The sequence below is a fragment of the Vulpes vulpes genome, chromosome 1, assembly GCF_048418805.1.
Source record: "Vulpes vulpes isolate BD-2025 chromosome 1, VulVul3, whole genome shotgun sequence".
Classification (NCBI taxonomy): domain Eukaryota; kingdom Metazoa; phylum Chordata; class Mammalia; order Carnivora; family Canidae; genus Vulpes; species Vulpes vulpes.
The window spans coordinates 53,096,923-53,118,337 of NC_132780.1; the positions used below are offsets into that span (position 1 = coordinate 53,096,923).

The following is a 21,415-nucleotide window of genomic DNA, read 5'->3' on the forward strand; positions in this document are numbered from 1 at the left end:
GTGTACTAATTCAATTTTCCTCCATGTTTCTTTTAGTACATATACAGTTTTAGTTATTTTCTTAGTGGTTGCCCTGAGAATTAGAACTAACATCTTGATTTTTAATAATCTAGCTTGGATTAGTATCAATTTAATAACAATAGCATACAAAATCTTTGTCCCCATATAACTCTATCCCTCTCCCTTTTTTGTGCTGTTATTGTCACATAAATCACATTTTACACCTTGTATGCCCATCAATACAGATTTTATAATTAGTGCTTCACAAAATTGTCTTTAAAATAATATGGAAGAGTTACAAACCTCAAATACATTTATACTGTCTTTTATATTTACCTAGTAATGACCTTTACCAGTGCTCTATTTTTTTCATGTGGATTTGAATCACAATCTAATTTCTGTTTATCAGCTAGTGACCAGTTCTCTGTTTTTATTTATTTGGGAATGTCTTAAATTTCTCCTTCATATTTGAAAGGTGTTTTGCTGACTATAGAATTCATTTAGTTCATCGTTTTCTGGTTTGAGAATTGGGTGTTCTCAGAACACTGATACCTCAGTTAAACGTTTTTGGCCGCAGCTAACAGAGAGCCCTATCTAAAACTGGCCAAAATTAGAAGGAGAGCTATGCTCTCACGTGACATGGAACCCAGAGATAGAGCAATGTGGACATTATCTCTGTGCACCAATTTAACCATCTTGTCTCCTCGAGACAATCCATAGGGGTGTTGCTCCTCCACTTCCTTGAAGCTAGGTGTGGCCGTGAAACTGACTTGAGCCAAGAAGTGGAAGAAGTGACACATGCAATGATGACCCAGTATGCAGTGCGCCCTCCTCCCCACTGATTCTTTATCAGTGATGCCTCCCAACATTCTAGGTGGTGAAGCCAGGTCCTTGGTCGAGGAGGATGAGGAGCTAGGCCCCAAGACCGACGTGTCATATGAGCAACAAATAAACCTTTGTTGCTGAAGGCTTGGGGGTTGCTGGGTACAGCAGCCTAATTCTCCTTACCCTGAGGGATAGCAGGGGCTCCCAGCACGGCACGTCCGGCTTCGGATCCATGTCCCAGGATCCTCTTTGTGTTGGCGTCATGACGTGACAGAGGCATTTTGGAGGATCTAGCTGCTCCTGCCATCCTTACCCCAGGGATTTCGTAGTCTGTGTCTCTGTCCTTTATCTGGATTGGGAGATCTATGAAAAGTATCACCATTTGTTATAATAGAAATGCTTACAACATAGGGAAACTTTATTTTGCTTCATGTAGAAAATACCAGCTTTATTTTTTTCAGCTAATCCCCTTGGAGATTCTACTTCCTCAGTACAGAGCACATCATCTCCATTGTGACTATATGAGAAATGTTAAGAACATTTCTCAGAGTCTGAAACATGGAGGAAACCAAACTGTTATCTTGCCCCACCCAGTGCGAAATATCCTATCAAACATGCTGTGGCAGGTTCTTTCAAGAGGTTAACTTGTGCTTTTTAAAAACCAAACCAAACCAACCTACATGATGTCCCAGACACTGATGCAGGGATTTAATAAATCCTGTAGGCTGTTTTTGTATCCCAGAGTCCTCCAAACACTCGCTAAGTGAATAAATAAATCGACAAACTGCTGAGTGTTTAAATTACTAACATGATACTTACGATTTATTTCCATCTTAAGACATTTTCTTTTCCTCCTTGTTGGGTATATATGTACCTCATAACTTTGAAAGTCATGAAGAAGTTTTGTGTGGTACCTTTCCTTGCACTAGAAGTGAGATGGAATCAAAAGTTCTGCAAAAACTGCTGAGAGGGCCAAATGCTAAGACTATCTCAAAGGCTCCTTTGGATTTCATTACTGTTTGCTTCTTAGTGCACCTGACACATAATGATTTATTGAACAAACCCTAATCATTTTCATAGGCTTTTGCACAGATGTTTCTCTCATGGTGCAAAACTGAGCAAAACAGCAAACGTTGAAGAGAAATGTTGACAGTTAATTGCATTCTGGAGATAATGCAATTACTGCCATCGGCAGGTGGCAAATGCCCCAATGCTGTGAAGTCTTACCAGCACAGGGCAGAGTCGCTGCCCTTTCCCTGCCGGCCAACTGGGCCACACAACTGAGTGCTACACAGGGAGACCTTTCAAGGTACCTAGAGAAACCTCATTTCCACCGTCAACTGGAAGACAATGGAATTGAAAACAAGGATGATTGGAACGTGATATGCAGAAAAGCCTAGCCTCTAACGCGGCTGTGTCTAGCAGAAATGTAATACAGACCACATGTGTGGCTTCAAATGTTCTAGTGGCCACATAAAAAACAAAAGCAAAAAGAAGCAGGTGGAATTATTATACTAGTATATTTTATGTAACCCAATATGTCCACAAAACTATTTCAACATGCCATCATTATGGAAAATTATTGAGATGGTTTACCTTTTTTTTTTCTTTTCTTTTTTGTACACAAAGTCTTTGAAATCCAGTGTTTCAAAGCCTCCATCTCCTTTTGGACTGGCCTCATTTCAGGTGCTCGGTAGGCTCATGTGGCCACCAGCCAGGTAACTCAGGGAAGGATGCCCTGCCGGGAATCAGAAGGCGAGACGACACCCTGGAGGTAACACCACAGTGGCAGGGAGCACAGCCATCACTTGCTGCTGATTGGCAGAGCTCCATCCCCAGACCTGGGGATCGGACCTTTATGTTGTGCCTCCAAGGTAGAGTTTTAATGCTGTCCATGTAAGAACCACTGAAGTTCCAGGACAAGACACGAGCTTTGTGAGCTTGCTCAGATTGCAGGATGCAGAGCGGCATCATGTGTAGTAGGCGTCCAGGCGGGCTTCCCTTTGCAGCTGCAGGGCTGCAGCCCTGCTGGGCCTTCCTACCGCGAAAGCAGCCTCCGTGTTCCAGCAGAATCCAGGTTAGAGAGGGGCAGTCCTTGCGTGGGCTCTAGCCGTCAGCCGCGGCCCTCTGCGGCCACCCGCGGCCCACTGCGGCCTTCCACAATCCTGCAGAGGAGGAGGAGACCCGCGTGAGCAATCGTCCAGTTTGCATTCAACTCCAGTTACTGTTCCAGCCCAGGTATTGATTCCTTAGGAGTCACAGTTCTCACCCGGGCCCTCAGTGTCCCTTCGTCCATCCCCATGGCCACATGGAGTCTGGTCCCTGCTTCCTGCCTTGTCCTTCCCCTGACCTCTGGGGCACATCCCCCGCCACCTCCCCCCATCCCCTCCCACTGTCTTTGCCCCTGAGACCAGATGCCCAGCTGCCAGCTTGCCAGCAGTTAGCAAGGCCGCCTGTCTGTATAGATAGCAGGCACTACCCCAAGACGGCCACCCTGCGCCCCCCTTCGTGCTGGCGACAGTCCTTCCCCTGTAACAGCCTCAAGGTGCTCGTCACTAAGCCTCGAAGCACAGACCAGACAATTTCCAGGTTCCTTCTGGCTCTAACGGTACATAAATCATGAAAAGGTGAGGATTTTAAATTCCGATGCCACCAGCCGTTCCTTGGAATACAGTGCTTGGATCTAGGCTACAACCTTCCGACATTATGTTAGTCCAGCCAGGTAAGAGCTTTCCAGAAGCCCGACGCTCCGTGACATTTTATGAATCGGGCAGGGGTGTTGGGGGTACCGTTCAGCACACTGTAGGCCATGCATACTGGCCTCGGGCTGCCCATGTTACCCGTTAGAGAGCTCCCACTACCTTACAAGAAAATGAAAGCTGCTTATAATTAGTTTCCTTTTCCTTTTTAAAAATCAAGACTTTTCTTTTTATTTAAAAACCTTCATTCTGGGATCCCTGGGTGGCGCAGCGGTTTGGCGCCTGCCTTTGGCCCAGGGCGCGATCCTGGAGACCCGGGATCAAATCCCACGTCGGGCTCCTGGTGCATGGAGCCTGCTTCTCCCTCTGCCTGTGTCTCTGCCTCTCTCTCTCTCTGTATTGACTATCATAAATAAATTAAAAAAAAAAAAAAACCTTCATTCCATACACTTGAGACTTGTAAAGGAACATACAGAGCATATGTCTAACTCATGACAAAACAAACACCAACTTGCAGCTTCGAGAGAACACTGTCCACACCGTGTGTCTGCCCATTATTCTTGCCCATCCCATCACCTGCTCTAACACCACTGCCCTGGACTCTGAATTTTAGGTTTCTCATTCACCTGCTTTTTTTTTTTTTTTTTCACCTGCTTTTGACACCTGTGAATTTGCCACCTACGCCAGGTATCTTATATTATTGGGATTTGCTTGGTGGGCAGCCTACACAAGGATGCAGACGGTCATCAACGTTGACCTTTTCCTCCCTCAACATACTGGCTCTGAGACGCACCCGGGCTCCCTCAGTGTGTGGTCCATTCACTCTTCTATTCGCTTAGAGATCTACTGTGACAGCAAAACACAGTTTACCCGGCCATCCTCTTACTGATGGCATTTGCCGTGTTTCCAGTTCCTGCGTCCTGAGCTCGGCTGCCCAGCGTTCCTGTTGCGTGGCTGGGGTAGGGGTGCCAGCGCTTGGCCAGGGCATGGAGGTGGGGAGAGGCCGGCACACAGGGCCTGCACACATGCAGCAGTTGGAGCCCCCGCCTGTCCCCAGGAGAACACAGTCACACTCACCAGGCGCACCTGTCACCATGTCCCCCGGTCCCGCCCCGAGGGAGACCCGCTCAGACAAGGAACCGGGTACCTCCCCCTCCCCCAGGGAGGACGCCAGTGGATCCAGAGTAAAATGCGACTTGTTGCTATTCTCACTATCATCATTTATGGGGTTCATCGCCTTTCACATTCATAAAACATTCACCTTTCCCTCTCTGTGAGATGCCCACTCATGCCTTTTACCTATTTCCTTGGGGTTGCCCTTTTTAAAAAATTTATTCATAAGAATTCTTTACATGTTGCATTCCACTCCACCGGTTGGATCACTAAATATCTTCTACTTTGTGCCTTCCGTTGTGAATTTATGAAATCTTTTGACCAAAAGTTTATGATTTCAATGGAGTGAGATTTATTAATCGTTTCTCTTGTGATTAATACTTTAAAGAACTCCTTTCCTACCTTGAAATGTTAAGAATCATTTTTATATATTTCTTAAAATTTAAAGTCCTGCCTTAACATTTAAGTTCTTAAGCCAAGTGTAATTTCCTTTTGTATAAGGTGTGTGGTATGGATCTGTTTTATTCTTCCTTTTTTCCCATATGGATAAACAGTTTTCTGTACTTTTTATAAAACAGTCCTCTTTCCCAGGCATTTGTGATGTCTCCTCTGTTCTTTCTAGAGATCTGCGTCTAGAAGCTCTGCTGTGTTGCCCCAGTTTTCTATCCCTGCATGAACATCAACTTTCCTCATCTACATAGTTGTAAAATGCCTTGATACTTTTCAATTTCCATCACAGCCTAATTATTATCTTTTAAGGTGTGCCTTGGTCATTCTTGGGTTTTTAAATCTTTTATGTGAATGTTAGAATCAGCTTGAATTCTTAAAACATTGATTTTTTGGGTTTTGATAAAAATATTGTTGAATCTACAGTTCCATTTGGAGAAAGGTGACTTCCTTAGGATTTTGAGTTTTTCTCACAGTGAACATGGTAGGTATATCTATTTATTTATCTTGATAATATTTCTAATCATTTTATAATTTTCTCCATAAAGACCTTTATGGAGACCTTTATGGAGTATTTTTTATTAGTTCTATTCTTAGGTGCTTTACAGTTTTTGTTGCAACTGTAAAAAATTACATATTGTTTGTTAGCAAATTTGTATATTTATCTTATATTCAGCTGCTTTGTAAAACTCTCTTTAATAGTAATAAATTACATGTATGCCATTTTGAGTATTCTCTTAATCAAATCACATAATTTACGAATGATGACAGTTTTGTTTCTATCTTTCCAATTTTTATGCCTTTTGTTTCTCTTTCGTATCTTTCTACTCTGGCTAGGATCTCTTGTAAAAGGCTGAATAAGAATATAGTAGGCATCTTTGTCCTCTTTCTGATTTTAAGGAAAATTCTTTTAAAATTTCACCATTAAAAATGTTAGCTCTAAGTATTTGGTAAATAACTATCAGTCTCAAAATTTTTTCTTCTTATTTTGATGACAGTTTTTTTTTTCTTTAAAGGGATGCTGAATTTTATACAATTTTTCTGCATTATTTGAAATATGGTCATTTAAAAGAACTTTAATTGGTTAATGCAGTATATGATATTTATTCCTATTTAGATAATCCAGGTTAATTATAGAACTGTTATATGTCATATTTCTCAAGACCTATTTCTTTTTGGTCCAAATCTTTCTGTCACAGTGGCCCTAAGACTTCAGGGGTGCGTGGGTGGCTCAGTCAGTTGAGCATCTGTCTCTTGATTTCAGCTCAGGACATGATCTTGGGGTTCTGGAATTGAGTCCCGCATGGGGCTCTGTGCTCAGCAGGAAGTCTGCTTCTCTCACTCTGTCCATCCTCCACCGCTCATGCTCTCTCTCTAAAATAAATAAATCATTTTTTTTTAAAAAATCAGATTTCAATATGAAAAGTGCCTGAAATATAATGGGCAAGTGAATCATACTTCCCTTTAGTTTACTGTAGTTCCCTTAGTAATGTCAGACAAGTGTATTTCTGGGATAAGCTCAAGTTAGTTGTTCCTTATTCTCAGTATTTATGAATTTCTTCATGAATGAGACTGACTTGTAATGTCCCCTTTATGATGTTCTTTCAAGTTTGGGGATTCATAGAATGGATTGAAATCTTTCATAGAATTCCTTGTGTCCCCCCCCCCCCCCGAATTTGTGAAATAATTTACATAAATTTGGAACACTCTCTTTTGAAAGTGTAGAATTTGTCTATAAAACCTTTAGGTCCTGGCTTTATATTCTTTGTGGAAAGACTTCTATTTTCTAATTAAGTTTATGCAAGATTATGGGAATTTCTTTTTAGTTGGTTTGATAAGTTATACTTTTCTAGAGATTTGCTCACTTTAGTCTGTCTTGCTAGTCATCCCATGTTCATAGAAAGTAGGTCTACCTGAAGTTTTCAACCAAATCTTTCTTCTTTCTTCTTTCTTTCTTTCTTTCTTTCTTTCTTTCTTTCTTTCTTTCTTTCTTTCTTTCTTCTTTTCTTTCTTCTTTCTTTCTTTCTATCTTTCTTTCTCTTTCTTTTCTTTCTTTCTCTTTCTTTCTCTTTTTCTTTCTTTCTTTCTTTCTTTTTCTTTTTTGGTAGCAGGAGGCAGATTATTTATTTATTTAAAAATATTTTATTTGAATTCTAGTTAGCTAACATACAGTGCAATATTGGTTTCAGTAGTAGAATTTAGTGATTCATCACTTACGTACAACACCCAGGGCTCACCATAACAAATGTCCCTCTTAATACCATCATTCACTTAGCCCATCTTCTGCCTACCTCCCTCCATCAACCCTCTGTTTGTTCTCTATCATTAAGAGTCTCTTTTTACACTTTGCCTCCTTCTTTCTTTTTATCCCCCTTCCCATATGTTCATCTGTTTTGTTTCTTAAATTCCACATATTAGTGAAAAATATGATATTTATTTTTCTTTGACTTATTTCACATAATGTAATACTTTGGCTCCACCCATGCCTTTACAAATGGTAAGATTTTGTTTGTTTGTTTTTTTTGATGGCCAAGTAATAGTCCATTATACACACACATACACACACTCACACACACTCACCACATCTTCTTTATCCATCCATCAGTTGATAGACATTTAGGCTCTTTCCATAGTTTGGCTATTGTGGATAATGCTGCTATAAACATCAGGGTGTATGTACTCTTCAAATCTGCATTTTTGCATCCTTGGGGTAAATACCTAGTAGTACAATTGCCGGGTCAGAGGGTAGCTCAATTTTTAACTTTTGGAGGAAGTCCACACTGTTTTCCAGAGTGGCTGCACCAGTTTGCATTCCCACCAGCAGTGTACAGGTTCCCCTTTCTTCACATTCGCTCCAACATCTTTGTTTCCTGAGTTGTTAATTTTAGCCCTTCTGACAGATGTGAGGTGGGATCTCATTGTGGTTTTGGTTTGTATTTCCTTGATGAGTGATGTTGAGCATCTTTTCATGAGTCTTTCATGAGTCTTTCATGGCCATCTGGATGTCTTCTTTGGAAAAGTGTCTATTCATGTCTTCTGCCCATTTCTTAACTGGATTATTTGATTTCTGGGTGTTGAGTTTGGTTAAATTCTTTATAGACTTTGGGTACTAGCCCTTTATCTGGTGTCATTTGCAAATATCTTCTCCCATTCCATAGGCTGCCTCTTAGTTCTGTTGACTGTTTCCTTCACTATGCAGAAGATTTTTATCTTGATGAACTCCCAGTAGTTCATTTTTGCTTTTGTTTCTCTTGCCTCTGGCAACACATCTAATAAGAAGTCGCTGTGGCCAAGATCAAAGAGGTTGCTGGCTAGGTTCTCCTCTAGGATTTTGATAGTTTCCTGTCTCACATTTAGATCACATTTTGAATTTATTTTTGTGTATGGTGTAAGAAAGTGGTACAGTTACTTTCTTCTGCTATGTTGCTTCCAGTTTTCCCAACACCATTTGTTGAAGATACTGTCATTTTTCCATGGATATTCTTTCCAATTTTGTCAAAGATTTGTAGACCATATAGTTGTGGGTCCATTTCTGCGCTCTGTTCTGTTCCATTTATCTATTTGTCTGTTTTTGTGCCAGTACCACACTGTCTTGATGACTATAGCTTTGTTTTTAGTTCAATAGAGCTTTGTTCAAGTTCAATAGAGCTTGAAGTCTGGAGTCCTGATGCCTCTGGCTTTGCTTTTCTTTTTCAGGATTGCTTTGGCTCTTCAGAGTCTTTTGTGGTCCCATACAAATTTTAGGATTATTTATTCCAGTTCTGTGAAAAATGCTAGTGGTATTTTGAGAAGGTTTGCACTGAATGTGTACGTTGCTTTGGGTAGTATAGGCTTTTTAACAATGTTCTTCCAATCCATGAGCATGAACTGTTTTTTCCATTTCTTTGTTCCTTTCAATTTCTTTCATAATTTTTAAGATTTCAGAGTACGGATCTTTTACCTCTTTGGTTAGATTTTTTTCCTAGGTATCTTACTAGTTTTGGTGCAATTGCAAATGGAATCAATTCCCTGATTTCTTTTTCTGCTGTTTGCTTATTAGTATATAGAAATAAAACAGATTTCTGTATGTTGATTTTATATGCTGCGACTTTGCTGAATTCATGTATCAGTTCTAGCAATTTTTTGGTGAAGTCTTTCAGGTTTTCTGCATAGAGTATTATGGCACCTGCAAATAGTTAAAGTTTGATGACTTTGCCAATTTTGATGCCTTTTATTTCATTTTGTTGTCTGATTGCCCCTCAACAAATTTCTCTAGAAACACTTTTTTTGTTTTTGGCTCCTCAAACTTAATGTCTTAGACTTTTAATGAGTATGTGAGGTATTTCCTAGCCATCCCACCTCACCCAATTTACTCAAATTTATAGTAAATATAATTGACAGTTTGATTATTGTCACTAAATACCCAGTTGTTGTTTTGAATTTGGATTTTATCTCATGGTAGTGCAGCTATAAACATATTTACAAAGGAAAAATAAAACAATAGCAATAACAAGACCTTAATTTAAAACCTTCTTATCTCTTTTCATATTTAAATGAATAGAAATAAAAAACATTCCTGTTAGGTGTGAACCTTCTGGATAATCTAGGTTTCCACTAAAAGAGTGTGTAGAAATGAAGTAACTCTTACATCTGTCAGGAGAAGAGATTGTAATTCCATAGTAAGAAATGAAATATCTATTTTGTTAAAGACTGTCCATTTGTTAACCACATCCAAGGCCAGGTGTAATCACACATGGCGACGCTCACCTGAGGAGTGCATTGAGAGAGCACAGTAACAACAGGCTATGATTCAATTTCTCACAAAGTGTTAAACTGCCACTTGGAAAAATGGAAATACTGATAATTCAACAATATTTTTCAGGAAGAAACTGTTTGTTTAGATTCTGAGGCAGATGAACATATTAACTGGTTCCAGCAAGAATATATGAAAACAGAAAAGGACTGGAGAGAAATTGATAAGAGGATGAGTCAGACTTTGGAAATAAGAAGAAAGTTGATTGGCAGTAGAGCACCTCTCAAGGGCATCCTTAAGATGTTTCCTTTCCTGAAGTGCCCTTATCAGGTACCTTTATTTGCTTATAATATTCTCTGATTTTAATGTCCAAATGGATTTTTCTCTTTTCTTTTGGAGTGTAACAGTACTAATGATGGGTGTGGATCTCAGTAGGGTGCACAGGGCTCCACAAGCTACAACTGGGACCATTTGGTAAGGATTTCTGGAAGCATATTCTAATAACATGCACTGCCTGTCTTCAGATTTAAAGATTTCCCTGTCATTGAACACACTGTGGAAGCCGGAGGGGAGTGGGAGAGGGGGGACCACTACTTGGGGGTATATTGACAGTGTGAAATATTTTGCCTTGTGTGCATTTAGACAATCAAGAGAGTCTACTCAGAAATTGTTAGTATGCAGCATTACTCAAAATCTGTTTATGATCCCAAATAACTTCATAAAGTGGTCTTCTAATACATGAAGTTAAATAGGCAAATCAAATATCCTTCCGTTTAGTTTACTCACGGTGATCATTAGAAGCTCCTATTACAATGTTAGTGGAATGTTAGCCGAAGCATATAATAGAAGATCCATCAAGGTTTTTACCTGGGAACACATTTCGTGGGAGACTTCTGTGGGTGCCATCAACTATTTTGAAAATAATAAGTTGTATATGTTATTCTTCCTCCAAAAAATGAAAAAGAACCTGCCTGCATATTTTATCTTAATAATAGTCTCTAGCAAACATCTGAGTGCTTACTAGGCAGGAGGCATATTTTCAGGGCCTCACGTGGATGATTTTATCTATCCGTCTCTCAGCAACACTACCTTGGTTATTAGTTACTTTCTCTTCATCTTTAGGTTGCTAGGGACAGGAATAGCCAGGAGGCTTTGGCTATTAAGAGTAGGCCACACTGACACACCTGCAATATATTGTTTGAAAGCAAAACCTTGGGGCGCCGGGGTGGCTCAGTCAGTTAAGCATCTGCCTTCAGCTCAGATCATGATCCCAGGGTCCTGGGATCCAGCCCCACGTCCAGCAATCTGCTCTGGGGGGAGCCTGCTTCTCCTGCTCCCTCTGCCCCTCCCCCCAGCTCATGCTCTCTATCAAATAAATAAAAATCTTAAAAGAAAAAAAAAAAGCAAAACCTTGTCAAATGGATTGCCTATAAACTCCTTAAGGGTAAAGAGCATATTTTAAACATCTTAGCTTTCCAAATGCCCTGCAGAACACTGCGCAGGCCACAGGAGTGAAATCATGATTTTCGGAGTGCTGGTTAAGTTAGTAGATGGTTGGGGTCTCGGTCTGTCTGGGCTGCTGTAACAAAAATACCATAGACCGGGTGGCTTCTAAAGGACAGAAACGTATTCAACGGTTCTAGGGGTGGGGAAGCCCAGGACCAAGACACTGGCGGATGTGGTGTCTGGGAGTTGGCTTTTTGGGTCATGAATGGGCCTCTCTAGCTGTAACTTCGCATGGCTGAAGGAGCGATGTAGCTGCGGGGGGGGGGGGGGGGGGGTCTCTCTTGTAAGGGCGGGACTCTCATTCATGAAAGCTCCACCCTCAAAGCCAGGCCCCTCTCAAAGGCCCCACCTCCTAATACCATCCCTCCGAGCATTAGGTGTGACATATGAATTTTGGGAGGACATAAATATTCAGTTCATAGCTGTTGGTGAGGCTGTGTGGACACTGATGTTGCAGCCTTAGGGGTCTTCACAGGGGTGTGGGGCCTGTGCAGGTTTAGTGATTAAAACAGACAAGCTGTGTGGTTCAGTAGCCTTTCAAAGAACCATAGCTGAGCATGAGTCTGGGGGCGGGGGAGGTCGGAGAGAGACTTTAGACCTAAGGCTGTGTCTCTCATGCTTTGTCTTAGGTCTCTTTTTCTCCCACTCCCTCAGGCATTTCATCCTTTCTATCAAAAATATGGATTGGGATATGGTTTTTGTAAGGACTGTACTAAAAATAAAGTCGCCTATCTATCGTTTTAAGCCTGAGAGTTGAATCTTTTAGATTTTTGCCGGAAGTACCTCTGTAATTAAGCCTTGTAGAGCCAGCTGGGATTTACAATTTATAAAAACCTTATTGTGAATAAAAGCAAGCTTGACCTCACTTACAAATACACAGCTGACAAACAATTCCTAAGCAGGACAGCTGCCCCTGCTGCAAACCACTCCCACTGTGAAGCCTGGCGAGCCCAGGGCGCTTGTGGGCACAGGTGTGGCAGAGGAGCAGCCAGGGTGGGACACTGGACCACGGAATCTACATGGATCCTGCTCACCACCTGCACTCATCAACCTCCTCCCTTCAAAACACTTTCAACAGAAAATGAGAATGGTATTTAGAAACTAAGATTTCAGCCCTAGGTGTGCTTGTTGCTACAGTGGTGTTATTGCTCTACGGTTTCCCACAGAACCAACCCGGGATACATACCTTTACACACGCACACGCACACACAGATCTGTATCGGTCCATTATCCACACATCAAGTATTAAAAACCATGAATTCACAATTGTACCTCCAATTCCAACCCAAACCAGAGGGCTTACTCCAATCAAACCCCTTTCCATACATTCTAACTCTCTTCAACAGCGAGAAACCAGGCACCCATTATCCTCAACGTCTTTATTTAGTTGTGCTGCCTTCCCCAGACTTTACACAGCCAAACTCCTGGCGGTGAATGATCAGTCACAGAAAAGCCCCTCTCTCCATACTCCACGTTTCATCCCACAGGTTTCTTATCTTCATCCCCTTTTTGTTATTCAGATTAATTTCTATTGATCTATCTTCAAGTTCATGAAACTTTTCTTTGTATTTCCCAATATGCGTTTCTCTATTCAGAGATGTTTTCATCTCAGTAGATATTATTCTCAAATCGATTTTCAATTTGGCTCTTTTTAAATATTTATCCCATTTCTCCGTTGAGATTCCCCAGTGATGATACATGGAATTCACTGGTCTTACCACAATCCTAGATGAGTGGTCTTATTATAGAGAGCCGCCATGCCTTTATGATTCATGTACACATACACCCTGTTTTAGCTCGTTCTTGACCCTAGAAATTAATATAATTAGTGGTCTACTTCATGTAATTGAGAATCAGAACATTCATCAGAACATTCATTATTTTGTTGAGACATATTTGGGTAATGTTCAAATTTGGAAGAAATTTTAAAAGTAATAAACCCATTCAAGTAAGTTTAAAGCTATTGAATAGAAGGGCAGCAGTGTAATGTGTGTTCCAGTTTTCTGATAACTACTTTTGGACCCCGAGATGATCTACCTAAGTGTTCAAGAAATGAGGAGACCCTGTGGGTAGTACCCAACTTTTCTTTATAGAGTTTTAGGGAAAGTGATGATTTACATTAATTTCTACCAGTGCAGGGATCCCTGGGTGGCGCAGCGGTTTGGCGCCTGCCTTTGGCCCAGGGTGCGATCCTGGAGACCCCGGATCGAATCCCACATCAGGCTCCCGGTGCATGGAGCCTGCTTCTCCCTCTGTCTGTGTCTCTGCCTCTCTCTCTCTCTGTGACTATCATAAATAAATAAAAAATTAAAAAGAAAAAAAAAATTTCTACCAGTGCAAGTGACGATGAATTCTTATAATGCTACTTGGTCAAAAAAAAGTGGGGAGGCAGTAGTGGTGGTGCAATTCTTGGAGCAAGAGAACTTGGCAGGAAATGGTGGTTTTGAGTAAAGGGTTTCCACATGGGTAAACTGGTTTGCTTCTACTTTGCAGTCAGATCTCCTACACTTAATTTTTTAGCTCACCACTTATTTTTGTCTCTAAGCCTCTCCGCTTTCCCTTTGGGGATCCCTTTGGGATGCTATGTTTAGGTATTTTTGAAGGTTTGCTTCCGAAAACCTAACAGTTTTTTAAAATTTTGCCTCTTCTTGGGTACCACCTAAAGAAATATAAAGTCCTAGAATCTTAGCTGGTAAACAAAAAGCCAAAATATGCATATATACATTGGAACCCCCATTTAGTTGAGTTTGCATGCAAATTTTTAATTCTGAGGTATAGAAGTTTGCTATGTCCATTATTTATCTTGTTTATCCTATCCATTTCAGGCTTTCATTCTTTCTTCCTCCTCTGTCTTTAAGTCTTTATTTCTCCTCTACAGCTACTCAAATATCTTGTTTACATTTTAAACTAGCATTAAAAGCTTAATATAATCCCAAAGAGTTATTTACTCCCTTACATTCTATACATTAATTTTTCTTATAATCTTTTTCTTCTTTTTTCTAGATGTTCAGAGAATTCCAACTTCTTACAAGAACAGATATTTATAAAAAAACAAAGCACATTTTGGAATCCTATTCAGAAAATATACTGACTTCTTTTTCAGTGGTGGACAATCCAATCAGTATTGCATTGCAAGAAAAAATGAAACAGCACACAGATGAAGACATGTTGAAACGTTAGTAAACCTGGGGGTGGGGCAATCTCATCTTAGTTATCTGTGTAATTTACGATAATTAGAAAAGCTCTGTTTTGGAAATAAGTAATTCAGTGAAACAACATGCAGGATAAAAAAAAATGTCTCGAGTAGGAGGAGCTGAGGTATAGAATTAAAAGTACAATTGATATTATACAATTATATTTAGAGAACTAGTAACCTGTTAATTTCATAATACCAATCACAAGGTAAAGCATACTAAAATCCTCCTGGCTGATGGACAGAGACTACAGGACTCTTATCTTCTCCTGGTCATGACCTGGAGGGCAGAACACGAGATGTTGGTTAAACGATTGTGAAACACTGATGCAAGAAGACTGGTTTATTATCTGTAGAAGCAAATGATTTAAAAAAACAACAACCATGTTTTAAGACTGGCTTTTGCTTATTAGTTGGCAAAACCTTATTTTTACTCGGACTTTAAGCACGTTTGTTTTGGCAGATATGAAGATGACAGCCACATGTTTGCTCCTACCAGATGTCTTTGGGGATGATCCCAGCCTGTTTGTCATTGTGAATGAGAAGGTATGCAGTACTTCCGTGATCACTGGGTTTGACATTTTACATCTTCATAAGACAGCTTATTTGAAAACAGGGTGATAGTCTCTTTTGAAATATGGTTTGGTCATATTTACAAATATGCTGCAGTACAACAAGCTCATTTACTATAATGTTGTGGTTGAAGCATCTTTTAGTATTTAGCTACTTTCCTTATCAGACAGTGGTGACTCTATTATCCATTTTCTCAGGTGCAAGTTTCCACACCCGTGTTAGAAGTCAAGAATCCTTTCAACATTGATGTCTGTGAATTTTCTTTGTATTTAGAAAAAGAGAAGCTCACAAAGGTAGACGACTGTGTTACAGCCTTGGCTGCACTCATAGCTGCCTTCCATGTATTTGGAGTTGAGTGCCCGAGAAGACTGTCCCAAACTCTCAATTTCCTAGAGACACTTATTTTTGATATCCACCGTCCCTACTTTCTTTCTACGAAAGAAAAGATAAAGGCAATAGGATTTCAACATCCAGTTATGTAATGGCATGCCAAATATTGAATCAGAATTGATCTCTAGGACAGCTAAAATTTTATTGAAAAAATTGTTTTGACTTTGCATTGTCATAGAGGTAGTTGTTAGAAAATTGTCTCCAAGATGCAAATGAATCTCATACCTTCTATCTTTATGATTAGATACTGAAAATTCTTTGTGGAATCCGGTAATAAAATACTATGTTAAAGAGCTGTTTGGGTTCTAAGAAATTCCATGGTTCAAGCTACACTTTTTTAAAAATATTTATTTATTTTGAGAGAGAGTGAGAGAGAGCACGTGCGTAAGTGGGAGAGGCAGAGGGAGAAGGAAGGAGAGTCTCAAGCAGACTCTGCACTGCGCACGGAGCCCAATGTAGGGCTCGATCTCATGACCCTGAGACCATGACCTGAGCCAAACCAAGAGTTGGTGCTCAACTGACTGTGACACCCAGGGGCCTCCCAAGCTACACTTTCAAGAGTGCTTTAGTTTTTGAAAAACCCTACACTTCAGATACACTCGACTCCTTTGATTAGCAATGACCCCTTGCAGTTGGCCCAGTGTGCCTACCCTTGGGAGACGTAATACCTGGGGGCTGTACGTTTGTCGCCTATAGGCTCCTCTATGGTCTCAATATGGCTTGGTAACATTTTGATCTCAAACATTCTAAGGAGATACACATACTCCCTAGTTCTTGCCCCAAGCCGACCTGCCTGTGCCAAGCTTTTTGGTTTCTTTCAATCACATTTGTTGAGAACAAAGGCAGCCTCGTTCCTGAGGTCTCCTCACTGATGACGGATCTCACTGGCACAGGTCCTGATCGTCTTCCCTCCCTTGACATACAGTGATGGTCCCACTCATCTCCTCATGCCGTTTCTACTTTCCCCTGGCTTTGATGTGAAGTGTGGGGGATGTGCCCTCGCTGCTGCTCAGGTGTGTTTGGTCTGTAAATATGGACCTGACTTGTCAGTCCCAGAGCCTTCTGGGCACCAGTTTCTTTATTTTTTTTTCTTTAAGATTTTATTTATTTATTCATGAGAGAGAGAGAGAGAGAGAGAGAGAGAGGTAGAGAGAGAGAGAGGCAGAGACACAGGTAGAGGGAGAAGCAGGCTCCATGCAGGGAGCCCAACGTGGGACTCGATCCCAGGTCTCCAGGATCACACCCCGGGCCGAAGGCGGCACTAAACCGCTGGGCCACTGGGGCTGCCCATGGGCACCAGTTTCTAGTTTTTGGCTCAGCCCCTTCCTCAACTTGCTCTCCTGCTATCTCAGAAGCCCAGGTCCTGGCTCCTCATGAACCCAGCTCAGAATCTCATGTTGAAATTCCATTTGTTCTGTTCCTAGAGACAGTACCTAAGTACTTCTTAGGTCTGACAAGACTCAGTGCACTCTAAGTATTTTATAAAGACAATGACAACAATGACAACACTACAGTTCTGAGACGCTTCTTGATAATCATCATCACAATATCCACATGACTTATCAGTTTAGACAAAACAGATTGGTGTAGAGGCCAAAGAGCTTTAAGTGTCCTAATGCGTCCATCACAATGCAGTGGGCATTTCTGGGGGTACTTCATCAAATTAATTTTTTAAGTTTAAGAAGAAAGGAGCTCATAGGAATTACTGAAAAACTATTTTTCAGGACCTATATCTCTGGAAATACTTATTCTGCAAATACTTATTCTAATGCCTCTTTTCTCACTGCTCTTTAAAATGGTAAGTCAGTGAGACAAAAAAAATGAAGGTTCGATCAGCTGCCCACCCCACAATGACTGTGCACTAACTGCTTGCATGATGGGGACAGGCGGGGTCAGTGCACTGTCAACCTCACTCAAACCAGTCCTGGGACGTGCCTTTCATTAGAATGTGCCTTTAGTTCCTTACAAACTTTCCTTTATTTCTCTACTCTCCCTTTAGTTCCATAATCTGTCTTATTTTCCCTCTCCCAACTGAATTTACCAAATTCTTAAAGCTTCCTTTCCTTGGGAAGTACACGTTCTCTGTGGCTAAAGGTCAGTGAGAGCCCCTCTCCATTCCCAGAGGTTGGGGAAAGACAGGGGTGGTGCTGCAGGGACATCGCAGAGAGGTTTGGCCCTAAGCACAGCAGCCGACAGGAGCTGAATGTGAGGGCAAATACACGTAAGCTTTACTGTCTCTCCGTGGCACATCTGTCCCCAGGGCTCCAATGGCCCTGCCACTTGGTAAATACTCCTATTGTTGACTCACCTAAGTCTGTTTTCTTTGGAGGCCGAGTCTACTGAATCCAGAAGTTGCAAAATGGCAGCCTGTGGTTATATTTCAACCTGTAGACAGGTCCAATTTGACTTACACAGTGTTTGTAATCTTTACAAAAATCTCTTATTTACTTACTTACTTATGTACTGTCATTCTTTCCATCGCCTGGGACATAGTTTGACAATTTTGAATCCAGTGGATTCATTACAGAACGAGGTAATGCCCAAATCTTCAACATTGGTTCTGCTCTCATTTGCCTGTTTAACAAGCTTTCTAAAAAAACAAAACAAAACAAAACAAAAAAACATATGTAAAAAAAAGCATCTGCAATTAAGATTTTTTTTCATTCATGTCAGACATAACAGTGCAACTTGAATGTACAAATTCTGAACAAAACATAAAAAAAAACCCAACAACGAAAAATTTATCTAAGTGGATTCATGCAAAGAAATGAAAGGGACACTGTAGATGCCATGGCCCTTTTGAATTATAACAAATGCAAAGGCCTGCTAATAGACTCCCCATGGGGTACATCAAAGGAAGTCCTACATCAGAAAAAATGAGGGCAACTAAGAAGAGAGGTGGGACTTGCCCCAGAATTCAGACAGCATGCTACAAACGTGCTTCCTACTTTTATAATAGCTCTCGAATAAATGGCCAATCCTAGAAGCGGACGTTACATCCAAAGCCTGATAAAATCATTTACCTTTTGTGTTGGAAAGGCATTCTCACAAAAGAAACTGCTATCAGTTCATAGGTAATCAAGGGCTTTCATCTAAAGTGCATCTGTACATTTATAAAACTTCGGTGAACCCTTCTAGAGAAAGGAATCTTTCTAAAACGGAGGTTCTTGCATAACTGCTTTGGGAAGTTGCCCCCTGGATCTGTGAGCGTTTAGAATCTTTGTGTTGACTGGTGTTGCTCGCTCACAACATCCTGCCTCTTCAGTAAAATCCATATACTCTCTCTCCAGCCAACCCCAAGAAAACCTCAGGGTCTGGAGGAAGAAGATCCGGGACAGAGCTTTACGGATTAGTGTTTCCAGCAACAGAACGACCCCTTCAGCTCCACAAAGCACCACAGTTCCTTCACCTACAATTAGAGAGAAGCTCAAGATCATCTCATAAATAGTTCAAGATCCTTACAAAGACACCCCCCCCCAATAGAACTGCATATTCCTTTGATACCACTGGACTCTTGTAAATACATAGGGCACCACAACGTAGAAGACTGATGCCATTCAAATACATCACCTAATTTATTTATATATTTTATTTTTCAGTTCCATTATTTATATACATGTTTTTGGTAATTATAGTAAAGATGCTGGTGAAAAGTAATTTGTTTAACATTTCATAATACGTGCAAAAGTAAAAACACTGATTTAAGGAAAAGTAATTTCTACCACCATTCGGCCCCAACAAATTATGACAAGCAGTTAGGCAGTATCATGACTTGCAAAGTTATTGTCAGCATAATGTTGCAATTCAAAATATGGCACAGAATGAACAATACAGGTAACAGTCCCACTGGCCAACCTCAGCCAGGTTTTGACTAATTTGGTATAAGTTGAAGTTGGATTATATAAAAAGGTTTCTGAAAGTACTGAAAAAGAAACAGTGTGCATGAAAGAGAATTCAACAATGTTTACAAAATGCCAAAAGTTCTTACTCTGATCCCCCCTTTTACCATAAATAATTAACGAAGTCCCCTTCCCCCCCACCCCACCCCCAGCCTCAAAAAGATGTACAAAGATAAATTTAGCTCAGTGAACAGAACCGAAGGATGACCGCTGTTAGACAGTACTTGGTTAAAAGCCGAAGCATTTTCATAAGGATTCGTATATACTGTCTCTTGAGGAATATAAATAATCTGATAGCATCGCTCTCGAGTTTTGGAGACTTCTCGCGTAGGAGTTATAACTGTCCTTGTGCTTTGAATAAAACATGAGCTTTAAAGCAGAAAAGCTGATGGTATTCAAAATTCACCATCTTCAAAGTTCATTGTGAGAGTTCTTCTCGGCAGCTTTGAACATCAGGATAGAATTGAAAATTTTGAGAGCAGGGCCCAACTTAATGCTCATAATCTTAACAATGTCTGTTTGGGTCATAAGCAGAAAGGCTTCTCCGTCGATTTGCTAAAATAGGAAGAAAAGACAAAAAAATATTATGAATTAATTGCATGTGGTGTCGTGACAAATAGCCAAAGTTGAGTTATCAGCTGTCTTCGGAGAGCCACGCGAGAACGGCACAGACAAGAGTTCACGTGTGTGAACATTTCCTGATTAATGAATCTTTCTTATCTACAATAACAAATGTGGACTGGAAGCAAAGTAAAAACTCAGTTGTCTGAAAAATCGGCCCACAGGAAATGGAAGATGCCCATATCTCCCTGTGATTACCCTGACTTAGGCAACGAGTCAAGAAGAACTTGGAAGACTCTGATGCCTCAGATCCAGTTCCCATTCTGGTAGATTTTAGGATGACAGATGAGAAGCAGCACACAGCTGTTTGTGGATATAAACAAAGGAATTCAGGCAGATATGTTGGCTGCATGCTAACATTTTTTTTTTTAATTAGCTTTCCATAATGAAGAAAAAAACAGTGATAAATAACATTCATTTTTGGAGTGGCCACAATTACTCTTCATATACAGAAAAAGAGCAGCTACTAACAAGGGCAATCAAACTATTTTTAAAATTTTATAACAAGGGCAAGCAACAGCTAGATGCAAACGCATCAGTGAAAGTGGCAAATGTGGTGTGAAGAAGTGTAGACTGTGCTGGTTCTTCTACTAGGTGGGGCGGCCATGGGAAACATCCTTCCCTTCTCTGGTCTCTTCTGAGATTAAAATTCTGTGCTGGTACAGGAGAGAAAGCTTTGAGGCTCAGAGGTACAGCTCTGAAGAAGATGATGTCTGGTTTAGTGGACAGAACAAAGGAATGGTCTTTCTGTAAAATTTTCAGGTTTGGAAGTATTCCACCAACTTCAAAAAAATAATTTGTGTCTCTTTCAGTTTTCCCATTTTACACAAAAAGTTAAATAAATAAATAAATAAATAAATATTTAAAAAATAAAAAAAAGGAAAAGGAAAATACACGTTTGCCCTCCGCCTCACACACAGAGACAGACACATGTAGAGGGAAGATGACGTGAAGACAAAGACAGAAAACCAGCAACAGGCCAAGGTGGGGCCTGAAACAGATCCTCTCTCCCGGCCTCAGAAGGAAGCTACCCTGTCAACACCCAGACTCCTGGCCTGTGGGCCTCCAGGCCCCAGACCCGGGAGACAATACATTTCCACTGCCTAAACTGCAGGTTGGTGGCTCTTGGTCATGGCGGCCGGGGCAAGCCAATTCTGTGAACAGTTCACCAAACAAAGGCTGAAATATTTAGTGGCTGTGTAAGATTTTCTTCATTTCTCTAAAGATACGACAAATCTGTAAACTCTCTTCATCAGTAAGAACTAGGGATCCCTGGGTGGTGCAGTGGTTTGGCGCCTGCCTGTGGCCCAGGGCGCAATCCTGGAGACCCGAGATCGAATCCCACATCGGGCTCCCTGCATGGAGCCTGCTTCTCCCTCTGCCTGTGTCTCTGCCTCTCTCTCTCTCTCTCTCTGTG

At 40.9% G+C, this 21,415-nt stretch overlaps 2 protein-coding genes across 10 annotated transcripts in view; one reads left to right on the plus strand and one right to left on the minus strand.

Moving 5' to 3' along the window:
• The window catches only part of SAMD3 (sterile alpha motif domain containing 3), a 38,025-nt gene extending 22,254 nt beyond the window's left edge, over positions 1–15,771 (plus strand). The window contains exons 7-10 of the mRNA XM_026013389.2: positions 9,946–10,146; positions 14,326–14,497; positions 14,979–15,061; positions 15,286–15,771. Of these exons, the coding sequence (XP_025869174.2) occupies positions 9,946–10,146; positions 14,326–14,497; positions 14,979–15,061; positions 15,286–15,570 (741 nt within the window). The 3' untranslated portion in view covers positions 15,571–15,771. The remainder of the gene's footprint in view (positions 1–9,945; positions 10,147–14,325; positions 14,498–14,978; positions 15,062–15,285) is intronic.
• A 3,258-nt stretch (positions 15,772–19,029) lies between these two features.
• L3MBTL3 (L3MBTL histone methyl-lysine binding protein 3) overlaps positions 19,030–21,415 on the minus strand; it is a 120,798-nt gene continuing 118,412 nt past the window's right edge. For all 9 annotated transcript variants that reach the window (XM_072764504.1, XM_026013385.2, XM_072764522.1 and 6 more), the window contains one exon: positions 19,030–19,932. In XM_072764504.1, the coding sequence (XP_072620605.1) occupies positions 19,789–19,932 (144 nt within the window). In that variant the 3' untranslated portion in view covers positions 19,030–19,788. The remainder of the gene's footprint in view (positions 19,933–21,415) is intronic.